Consider the following 10,716-nt stretch of genomic DNA (forward strand, 5'->3'; position numbering starts at 1 on the left):
CTTTGGAGGGAATAGGGAAACTTAATTAGTATCTAAACCAATAAACATCTGACACGTCACATTTTTTTCTAGAAGAACCAAACCGGACTTGATTGACCAATTGAACCAAACCTTAAATTGATATTGTTTTGACTTTCTCCGTTACCGTTGTTCTTCTAGATCTCTCGTTACAATCACAAAAAAGGTCTCGTGGTTACAATGAAACTCCACTGTTGTTACTAAATCGAGATATGTGTTTTTTCATGATGCTTAGTGTTTTATTATGAGTCGTTGCGCCGGACCCTTTTCCGGTTCCTACGCTTACTGCTTACTGTGACTGTTTGGGAAGAGGCGTCCTCACGAGTCACCACAGGTGGGCGATGGCTAGCAAGAACATCGTTCCAGCTCTTCTCATACACTTCTACAGAAGGGTAAACGTTGCTCTGCCCGACCTTACCAAGCAACGCGCGAAGCTTGTGGTATTTTTCTGCAGCGACCTCAAGCTCCCAACCTAGTAGATTACCCTGCCTCTCCCATCGACGATACACTTGGTACTGATTGGTGATACCTGATGCGATGGTGGCAAGAACCCCCGCTTGCTTTAAGTTTTTAATGCTTGTTATCCAGTTCTCTTTAATACGTTCCCAGGTTTTCTTGAAGTCCTCAAGGCTTTCGACATCTTCCGAGTCCGTGTCTTCATTGAACTCCTGAGACATGGGTTCGAACTTGTCCGAGTCCATGTCTTCATTGGACTCGTGAGATCCATTCCCAACTCGGTTTCTTAACCTATCATCTTGGAGTTCCTTATCTAGACGTTCAGCTTTTACTACTGCCTCATCTCGCTCCTGCACCAAACTTTCTATTTTAGCACGAAGACCACAAAGTTCATCCTCCCGAATCCGAACCAACATTAGCCGAGCTTTCTCTTTTGTTTCTAGCTCCTTCTTTTTGGCCTTTAACTCTTTTCTACTTGCCTCCAGTTCTCCATCTCGAGCAGCCAATAGAGACTTCAACTCTTCCACTTCACGACGATGGAGAGCGTCAGCTGAGTTTCTTTCTGCATTGAGGTTCTTTAAATTCTCATTAGACGCCATCAACGCCTCAGAAGCAGCAGAACATTTGTACCTCAACTCCCTATTCTCTTGAGCAATGTGTTCAAACATCAAGATTGCCTGAGAGGAAGTGCAAAGAAAATTAACCCCAGGAAGAGAAAACAACAAGGTGAGGGAGATCAGGAAGACTGAAACTTGAGTTACCTTTAAGGAACTTTCTTTGCCGAAAGCGATGCGATCATCGAACTCCATACCCTTCAGCTCTTCGTGAAAAGACGGAAGAACCTTCTCTACCATAACATCCTCCATCTCTGAGAACCGATAGCTTGAGGTCGAACCAGAAGCGGGAGCCTTTCTTTTTTTGGCGACAGAAAGATGTGAGTGGGGCAAAAGATAACTGGACTCTAAGGAGGGACGCACGGTCAGGTTAGGACCTTCTGTCCTAGCGCCACTAACTGTAGATGATGGTAGACAAGAAGAAAGGTTCCCAACTGGAGTACGGGTTTTCTGATTAATCAGCTTCGACGATAATTTATCTGCAAGTGAAGGCCAATATGCACATAATCGCTTGCGTACCTAAACCCACAAGAAACAGATGAGCTTTGTCAACTAGTAACATAGGCGCTACACAATATTTTGTGACAGAAAACTGAGCTTAAAAGAGAATCGTAGCCAATTCATACAAAGATTGTTTCAAATTGCCTAATGAGAAAGTTAGAAAACAGGATGATATAGAGCCATACCGCTTTTATAACACGCCATGTAGATTCTAATGGGAATGCTCCAGAAGAACATTGAGTTGGTTTTTCTTTAAGCAGAACTTGGACACATGCGAGTGAAGACTTTGCCATTGACTCAAGATTGTACCCTCCCTCTAACGCCAGCACTATCTTTCCTTGTGCAAACTCCATCAGCTGAAAGAACATTGGTGGAACAAATTTTACGAGGTCAAATCCAAGTGTAGATTATGTAGCTTTGTTATTTCCAGCGGTGGAACACAAATACAAAAAATGGAGAAAAGAGGGAGTTCACTTAAACACCAACCTTCTTCAACATAACTGAATATCCATATGGTGTAACACAACAACCCCCGAGCGGATCACCGATAGCTGTTAAGAGGAAGTTGAAAAGGTTACACGCCTACTATACAGTGGCATAGCCTTGAAATAAATGCTTTGACCATACATACCTGCATCAAATCCAGCTGAAACCAAAATAAATTCGGGATTAAATTCCTTCGCCACAGGAATCAAGATATGGTCCCATGCCGCAAGATAATCTGCATCTCCACATCCACCTTGTTCCCATGGAACGTTTACGTTAAACCCTTCACCTGGACCTTCCCCAACCATGTTATAATCCCCATCATCACCCGATGGATAAAAACTTCCATGGTCATGCCTAGCCAAAAATGCATTTCCAGTCACTTTAAACCTCAACCTCAAGAAAGATCATGTGAGCTTGGAAAGAAAAGTAGACAGAGGCTGCAGATACATACCTATGAACAGAGAATACTAGTACGCGGGGATCTTTCCAGAACATCTTCTGTGTACCATTTCCGTGATGGATATCCCAATCAACAATCAGAATTTTCTTGATACCTAGATCCGGCTGCATTCAATAAAAGCACAAGAACATAAGAACAAACACACCAAAGGAATGTGACCATATAATATTGAGAGCAAGTAAAAGATACTAAAAGCATCTCAAAAGTCAATAGATGTCGTTACTCTTTGGTTTAGTAAATAACTAGCAGCAACGGCAACATTGTTGAATAAACAAAAACCCCTGGCTTCATCTGCCTCAGCATGGTGTCCTGGGGGCCTGACAATAGCAAAACCAGAATCTAACTCTCCTTTTGCAACTTTCTCCGCCACCTGTTTCATATTGCAAGAAAACATCAATCGTCAATCGGAATCATCCTAACAGTTTTGAATCTGCTTTTGTAAAAGAGACAACTCATATGCATCTAGTATATACCTCTACAACAGATCCAACTGCAAGATATGCGGCTTCAGATGAACCTTTACTCAGATATATCGAATCCAACTGTGAAGCAATCTTGTCTCTACGAGAATCTTTCTGTTTTGTGCTAATATTCTTCACCAAGTTAACATGCTTCTTTGTGTGAACCAATTTGAGATGCTTATCTTCCGCTTTGGTACCACCAAGAACCATACATCTGCAAAAGGAGACACCAACATTGTCCGTACAGAGAATGCAAAAAATCAGCAAAATCCAAGAACAGATCTTGATGGATACACTCCCAAGAGACTAGATTCCACCTTCCGACTCTAATTGATAGACTTTATGAGTGAAAACAAAAAAGAAAGGAGTAGAAACTTTCTTCACATAAGTCAAACCCAAAACCGCCAACAACCCTTAAGTAAAAGAAAAATATTATTATGAAAGAATCTCAAGTACAAGAGAATAGAAACATTATATATAGAACAAAATTCAGATTTAGAAAATCAAATTTGGCTAAGTTTCTGCATTTACTAGGGCTTAAAACTCCAACAAGACAAACAAAATCGCAGGAGAAGAGGAAAAGTATGAACCTTTGAGTGACTCCGGAAAGCTGAAGCTTTTCCCAGATAACTCTGATGCGGTCGGGACACTCTACGTGAACCTCACCGTCTGGTGTGTCGTGTTTGCACATCGTCTCGTCGTAAACAAGACCCACTTTTCGCTGGCTTTTCCCGGCGATTTTACCGTCGCAGTCTCCGCAGTTCTTGCCGGCAGATTCGCCGGCCATAATTGTCATCTCTATGGGAGATGTGATGTGACAGTCTTACTCTTTTGAAGAGCAGTGAGAGAAGCTGAAGGGATCAACAAGGAGCTTATTATACTATTATTATTTTGTGTTTTGAAATATCTTTTATTTTATTTTATTTTTAGTTTTCTTCATTTAAGAGCTTCTTTGGAGGGAAAGTGGGAAACCTAGCAACTTAACCAATCAAACTCTGACACGTCATATTCTACTAGAACCAATGTCCGGTTGAACCGCAGAAACCATTTTAGAATTGGTGAACCGTCGTAGATATCTAAACCCATTTTTCTGCAAACGGTTAATCATAATAATCTTTTACTTTGTAAGAGTAAAAATTGGGTTACCGTGGACAAAAGTATATTGAGGGATGTTAAATGTGCAATTTGTACTTGAACACTACCTAAACTAAAGCTGAAGAGAAGGCGCAACACTGAATCTGGAGTGTGAAACTCTACAGTTATTTTGATTCTTCACTTCACGAAAACGTTTGTGTACTTGTGCTCTTTACAATGGAACTCCAAACTGTACTTACGACTACGACTTCTCACTGACACTCAAAATCTTCATGTATTCTCAAAAGGTCAAACTACTAAATCAAGCTATGTACCTCTAAGCTATTCACTGTGACTGTACCTCAAAGCTGAAGCAGCTTATCTAGCTGCAAGCTGGTCTTTCTCCAGAAGATCCACAAGGCCTCGAGGAGGGTATTCGAAGAAAACTAATCCTTGATGCTGTTCTTCTGATCTGCTGGCTAGCCATTCTGCACACGAGTTCTCTTCTTTGGAGATTTGGTAAATGCCACACTCCCATTCTCTCAAGATCATGTCCTTGCACGATCCCAGAATCGTTCTACTTTTAGGAGAAAAGTACGGTTTTGTTGTTAGAGCATTGATGATCTCAAAGCTTGTTGTCTCCAATTGGATTCTTCGGAAACCGCTGTCCCATAGAAATTTGAGGCCATGGTATATAGCCAAAAGCCCAGCTGCAACTTCAGAGATGCTCTTATGGCACCTAATGTATCCAAACAACCACTTCCCTGATTGGTTACGCACTATTCCAGAGGACACGGTTTGATCAGTCAGAGTGTTTAAAGTTCCTTGTATATTAAGTTTCGCCAAGGGTGGTGCCCATATCTTCTCAAAACCAGGAGGTAAACTTGCTTGTTTGCTCAACTTCTCCGGTGATCTTGAGTGAGTGTTTTGTGATTCTGCAATAAGCTTCAGAACCACACTCGTGGTAAGGCAGTCAGTGTCTATATCCATGTCAACAACATCCCCATCATCAGACTCTTTATCAATTTGAGAAGCAGTTCCGGGAAAAACTGATATTGAGTTTTTGATCTGGAGAAAAAAGCCCCAAAGGAAGTATTCTGTTTTCTTCTGCGTATTGATGAGAACTGCAAACAGAAAATGGAAGTTCTTTTTTTCTTTCTGGCAACCACAAAGTGTAAGTTATTCAGGACAAAAAAAAACATCTGTAGTAATACAATAGGCATACACTGGGAGGTCTTGTCCAATAGCGTCGAGGAGAATATCAACAACTCAGTGCCGTTTATACCAACTTTAATCATGGCATTGCGAGTTGCTATTGCCTCAAACAGATGAGTATATTCCTCTTTAAACCTGAAGAATGAGTGTACATACCCTGATTAAATAAGTTTTCTGATAACAGCGATTCAACAAGAAGAAGAAGTTTGTCCTTCATAAAAAAGGGCTTTTGAGTACCTCTCTGTTTTCTTCTCATCTGGGAAAAGGTACACTTCGACATTCAATAGCGTTGGGATTCTGCCAAACAGATCAACAAGAATGTGGCATGTAGGAAGCAAGTCGACCTTGAGTAATGCAGGAATCGCCTTAGAAAGTCTAAGTGCCTTCCTCGTGATATTGGATGCCGGTTTAGCCAAAAACTCGCAGTCAAACTCAGACGGTGTGGCAGAATCCATAATGCGTCCGCTGGTACAATTGTTAAAAGGAAGAGTTCACTTTAACACAAGCAAAGAGGAACTGTTGAGCTAGTAACTTGTAAAGGTCTTAAGATCCTAGTCTATAAAGGAAATAAATTAGGTCACAATACAAGTGCAATACGACATCACGAGTCTTAATATGGTCATGCTCTAGAAAACGCAGCAAGTTTCCGCATTTGCAAATCTTAAGTTTCAACCAATTAGCATATGCATAATGTGAAATAGTTTAAGTAGTATGCGTAATGGCAATAATCTAGCAACATAGAGTGGTCTAGTTGACGTTTCTAACAAAACACATGTCTGGTTCAAAAAATAATATTAAGTGTCAAGTAACTCACTTCCAAGTAGGGTGCTGAGCTGGTAGAAACAGAAGTAGCTCCGATAGTTCTTCATTAGAGACTGATTGACGTATCTCTTTGAAACCATAATCTTTAGCTTTATCACCAACTTCCACAATTGTCCCTAGAGAAACCAAGAAAAAGCAAGACATGTTTTTTAGCCATCCAATGCAAACACGTTTAGGATTCTTTGGCTTTCCGAAAGGAAAGAGAAGCAAAAGATATCACCTTCTACAACTTGTGTAGCATTAGTAGCTTGTTGCTTGATTATTGAACGAATCTGCAAAGCACGTGGACTAGGAGGCTCAATCGTCTTTGATTGAAGGAGCCTTGGAGTGGTTTTTTGTCTCGCTGGTACAGTAGTCAGACTCAGAGCTCGAAGACCGCAAACAATTTCTCTTCTGAAACCTTCTGCAGGAAAAGCCAAGACTCGTCTTGGTGCTTCACGAGTTGGACGAGCGGGGACATGTCTTGGTGCTTCAGGAGTTGGACGAGCCTGGACATGTCTTGGTGCTTCAGAAATTGGACTAGACGGGACATGTCTTGGTGCTTTAGGAGTTGGTTGAGCCGGGACAGGTCTTGGTGCTTCAGGAGTTGATTGAGCCGGAACAGGTCTTGGTGCTTCAGGAGGTGAACGACCCGGTACATGTCTTGGTGCTTCAGAAGTTGGACGAGCCTGGACATGTCTTGGTGCTTCAGAAATTGGACGAGACGGGACATGTATTGGTGTTTTAGGAGTTGATTGAGCCGGAACAGGTCTTGGTGCTTCAGGAGGTGGACGACCCGGTACATGTCTTGGTGCTTCAGAAGTTGGTCGAGCGAGGACAGGTCTTGTTGGTGTTTGAGTAGTTCGACGAACTGGGACAGAGTTTGGTACTTGATAAGTCGCACGAGCACGCTTAACAGGAGAAACCGGCATTACATTGCTTCCAGATGAAAGTTTTATAGCTTCCACAGGTGAAATCAACTTAACTTTTGAAGGTCTAGATATTGGATTCCCTCTGGGAACTGGATTTGAAGATTCAACCCTCAGCTTACTCCTACCAGGAACTACTTTGATCGAATCTGATGGCAACTGACCAGGACTCATTCTGAATTGATGAGAAATTCTCAACCTTTAACCTAAACAAAACAAAACAAAAAAAGAAACTTTAATCAAAAAATCAGCCAACCGAAGATGTCTCTTCTCACAAACTGATTCAGGTAACTAACCAACTGACTCTATAAGGAATCGTGTGTACAGTAGAGAGGTTCTATAAATCGAAACCCTAGATTACAAAATCCTAACAAAACCCATTAAGCGGGTGAAAAAGTACGGAACGCGTGACAAGGAACAGAGCAGATAAAGCGGAAACAGAGAATCAGTTAGCCGAAGAGCGAAGATTTTCAGAGAAATCATCAAAGACAACTTTTTTTTTGCTTGCGTAGTACGAAATATAAAGCGAGAAACTGAGAAAAAAAAAATGATCAGTAAACCTGAGAGAATACAAGACGAACACAGGGGAGATGAGAGGAAAAAAAAATCAGAATGTGAGTTTTTAGATACCGAAACGATTCAACTTACTTACAGAGAAATCGAAACCGCCGGTGAGTTTTTGTCGTTGAAAAGGGGAAGAAACACATACACACTGTGGAGAGAGAAAGTAAGAGAGAGAGAGAGAGAGAGAGAGTGGAGCCGAAGGTGTGGGGAAGAGAGGGGAATGAGGAAGACGACAATTATCTTTTTCGCTCTCTGAGAATTTGATATTTACGGATTTCACCCCTATTATCTTTTTTACTTTTAACTAAAAAGAGCCCTCGTATTCTTTAGCTATAAAAGAAAATGCCAATTTTTCTAAAATTTGCAAAAAAAACCCATGTGCTAGTAAAGGAGTCGAGTGGAATCCGATTTATATGTTTGAGCTTCTATAGTAATGTTTTGGTGCATTTAACTTTTGGGAAAATTCATACCTTTAACATGGTTTTTTTTTTAATGGCGTATTAAACAACTGAAATTAATGAATCTTGGATTTGGGTATGTGACATTTTTTTATCGTATAAACATGTAAATTTGAAATGTATATAGTAATCAACTTATTAACAACACAAAGAAAAAAACATAAATGTACGTTTAGTAAACGGGTCCTGCCTGGCTAGTCCTGAAAAGCTATAAGAAAGGTTTCCTATATTTGGCAACCTCGATTATGAGTCCATATATTGTCATCAAAGCATCTCTTATCATATTTCTAGGAAACTTCGTGTTCCATGGCCTCTTTTTTCATAAATGGTTATGGGTGGTCCTTCATTGCAGATACATATGCGTTCGTACGACTTTGTATGGTAGCATATACATATAAACGAAATTTTTAATTACAGTACATGGGGTAAAAAGTGATTAGTACCTTCTTTTACTCCTAGCTTGATTGAGTAGGAAGAAGAATTTAGTTATGTACATTCATTAGTCATATAGTATATGACTTGATCCCAAATGACAATAAAATAGCTAGCAAAATGACTTGTGACACAAGGAAAAAAGAGTAAAGCTAATTGCCTTTTTAAAACATCTAAATCAAGATGACTCTTAAGAACAGAAATCTTTTTGAAATGCAGCGTTTAGTCGTCAGATTTTGATACAGTGGAGAGATCAACGTATTGTGGTTGCTTGAGTGGAAACCTTTCCCATGGGCTTGAGCACTGGACATATTGATCAATCAAGACACATTATCAAATCTTCTTCAATATTTCATCAAAGGGAGGGAGAGAAACTGAAGATTAGTTGAAGCGGAAAAGATTGGTTTCATCACCTAGTGAGCGTGGAATTGATTCTTCTGTAGTGTGCTGATGAATAACAGGCACAACTTGATTAGTTCTTGATGACGGAGCAGCTTCAATCCAATCTTTGCTATCCACAACTTGATTAGTTGTTCTTAATGATGATGGAGCAGTTTGACGATCAATAGGAACTTGGTTATCCACAATTAGTTGCTTGGTTCTTGACAATGGAACAGTTTGATCAATAGAAACTTTGTTAACCACAGCAACTTGAACCGTTCTTGATAACTGAGCAGCTTCTTTACGGCACTCTTCACAAAGCCAAATACGAGGAACATGATGTAACAGCACCCTGGCGCAGTAACTTAAAACACACACACAAAACAAAGAAAAATATTATATTCAAGAACATTGAGTGAGTAGGTGGTTAAAACAGTAACAAGAAAAATGAGTCAATATTACGTATGCTCTCTTGTGTCTCTGCACTGAGAGCATGTCATTATCAAAAGCTCATCAGCAACACTTCCGCATACTTCGCAAGGCTTCTTCTTCTTCTATACATACATATGTAGAAAGTTAAAGATCAGTGATAAGACAAGTCGAAATCTTGCTAAATCTTTACAATTTAACACAAAGAAAGAAAGAAAGACTCAGAAATCAAGAAACCCTAAAAAGGATGCAAAAAAAAATCGATTCTTGATTACAGGGCAAGTATAAATGCAATTGCTTTTCATAAAAAATCGAAAACCCAGAACAAGAAAATCGGAAAACGAAGAAGCAATTTTACCGCGGAATCGGAAAGGTTAATAATATCTGAAGTAAATGGCGAATCTTTTGATCCAGACTCGTAACCACTTTTGTCCATCACCATTGTTATCAAATCAATCAGTCAAAAGAAAATTAAAAAAAAATCCAAAAGGGTCTTTTGAAACCCAAAGTTTCGATCTTTCTTGGTTTTCTTGAAATCGAAGAGTCAGTTTTTTTTCTCAAGAGCGAGCGAGCGACGACGAATTTGGGTTTAACAAACCTTTTCTTGATTCTCCCCCAACCCCAATCTTGAATTATTGTTTTATTATTATTATTTTTTTAATATGATATATACCAAAAGTATATTTCAAATCGTAGTATTTATATATTGGGTATAAATTTCACGATTATTTATACAATAAGATTTTTTAGCAAATAATTAATGTTTTGATCTTTATATCTAAAGAATTGACATTTTCCAAACCACTTATTTTATCCGGCTTCAGGGTGGATTTTTTGTGTTTACTATAGTTTACTGGATCATTTTGTTTCCTCCTCAGCATAAAAGAAAAATCTACCTACTATTATAATTTTTTTTAAAGATAGCTTTCTCTAATTTTTTTCAGTATTTTCACTATTCTTTTTATGTGTGTGATATTGATAATAAGTTTTCTTTAATATATTTTATTTCAAGTAATCTTATACATTTCTCTTAAATATATATATATATATATATATATTATCTTAATTCTTGAACACTTGATTAATATTTCTTTTTTAATTTGGATATACCTTTGTTTAACAAATTTCACCTTTTTCAATTTTGAAAACGATAAATAACATAGATCACTCATACTATTTTAATTATTTATATTATTTAGAATTCTAAATAATAATATGCACCAAATCTGTCTGGTCTTAATTAGTAACATGGATTTATAATTTAACAATAACAAACATAGTATCAAGTATTAAATACATATATATGTTATTATTAATTATATTATATTATAATTGAAATTAAGAATATACACCGACTTTTAATTGATAACATGAATTTATAATTTAACACCAAGAATTGGATAACCTCTCAATTTTTAAATTTTTTTAAAATTT

At 38.5% G+C, this 10,716-nt stretch overlaps 3 protein-coding genes across 4 annotated transcripts; all 3 read right to left on the reverse strand.

The window, feature by feature from the left end:
* Positions 1 to 92: 92 nt before the first annotated feature.
* Positions 93 to 4,831, reverse strand: LOC104756804 (histone deacetylase 18-like). Its single transcript, XM_019231398.2, has 10 exons — positions 4,435 to 4,831; positions 3,590 to 3,850; positions 3,012 to 3,213; positions 2,762 to 2,908; positions 2,530 to 2,642; positions 2,221 to 2,432; positions 2,076 to 2,140; positions 1,775 to 1,945; positions 1,236 to 1,607; positions 93 to 1,151 (listed from the first exon to the last, which is right to left on the reverse strand). The coding sequence occupies exons 2-10, from the start codon at positions 3,793 to 3,795 to the stop codon at positions 261 to 263; spliced, it is 2,379 nt and encodes a 792-aa protein (XP_019086943.2). The 5' UTR covers positions 3,796 to 3,850; positions 4,435 to 4,831; the 3' UTR covers positions 93 to 260.
* Positions 4,239 to 7,835, reverse strand: LOC104738482 (uncharacterized). 2 transcript variants are annotated; one of them, XM_010458651.3, is made up of 6 exons: positions 7,671 to 7,835; positions 6,331 to 7,224; positions 6,103 to 6,226; positions 5,526 to 5,753; positions 5,299 to 5,423; positions 4,239 to 5,197 (listed from the first exon to the last, which is right to left on the reverse strand). In XM_010458651.3, exons 2-6 carry the CDS (start codon positions 7,190 to 7,192, stop codon positions 4,452 to 4,454), a joined length of 2,085 nt encoding a protein of 694 aa, XP_010456953.2. In that variant the 5' UTR covers positions 7,193 to 7,224; positions 7,671 to 7,835; the 3' UTR covers positions 4,239 to 4,451. The 2 variants fall into 2 exon arrangements, with proteins under 2 accessions (XP_010456953.2, XP_010456960.2); XM_010458658.3 differs by having other exon boundaries at positions 7,667 to 7,816.
* A 578-nt stretch (positions 7,836 to 8,413) lies between these two features.
* On the reverse strand, positions 8,414 to 10,158 carry LOC104738497 (PHD finger-containing protein 5-like). The gene is made up of 4 exons (XM_019231404.2): positions 9,641 to 10,158; positions 9,316 to 9,407; positions 8,886 to 9,217; positions 8,414 to 8,775 (listed from the first exon to the last, which is right to left on the reverse strand). The coding sequence occupies exons 1-4, from the start codon at positions 9,722 to 9,724 to the stop codon at positions 8,726 to 8,728; spliced, it is 558 nt and encodes a 185-aa protein (XP_019086949.2). The 5' UTR covers positions 9,725 to 10,158; the 3' UTR covers positions 8,414 to 8,725.
* Positions 10,159 to 10,716: the final 558 nt, after the last annotated feature.

This window comes from Camelina sativa, chromosome 2 (assembly GCF_030686135.1).
Source record: "Camelina sativa cultivar CO46 ecotype springtype chromosome 2, ASM3068613v1".
Taxonomy (NCBI): domain Eukaryota; kingdom Viridiplantae; phylum Streptophyta; class Magnoliopsida; order Brassicales; family Brassicaceae; genus Camelina; species Camelina sativa.

Coding starts and splice junctions, on each gene's coding strand:
- LOC104756804 (XM_019231398.2), bottom strand. CDS start 3,795: ATGACAATTATGGCCGGCGAATCTGCCGGCAAGAACTGCGGAGACTGC. Junction 2,643..2,761: donor GTTATTTACTAAACCAAAGA/GTAACGACATCT, acceptor TATTGAATGCAG/CCGGATCTAGGTATCAAGAA. Junction 2,433..2,529: donor CTAGTATTCTCTGTTCATAG/GTATGTATCTGC, acceptor ATTTTTGGCTAG/GCATGACCATGGAAGTTTTT.
- LOC104738497 (XM_019231404.2), bottom strand. CDS start 9,724: ATGGTGATGGACAAAAGTGGTTACGAGTCTGGATCAAAAGATTCGCCA. Junction 9,408..9,640: donor TTAACCTTTCCGATTCCGCG/GTAAAATTGCTT, acceptor ATGTATGTATAG/AAGAAGAAGAAGCCTTGCGA. Junction 8,776..8,885: donor ATCAATTCCACGCTCACTAG/GTGATGAAACCA, acceptor CAATATGTCCAG/TGCTCAAGCCCATGGGAAAG.
- LOC104738482 (XM_010458651.3), bottom strand. CDS start 7,192: ATGAGTCCTGGTCAGTTGCCATCAGATTCGATCAAAGTAGTTCCTGGT. Junction 6,227..6,330: donor TGCTACACAAGTTGTAGAAG/GTGATATCTTTT, acceptor TGGTTTCTCTAG/GGACAATTGTGGAAGTTGGT. Junction 5,424..5,525: donor GATGAGAAGAAAACAGAGAG/GTACTCAAAAGC, acceptor CTCATTCTTCAG/GTTTAAAGAGGAATATACTC.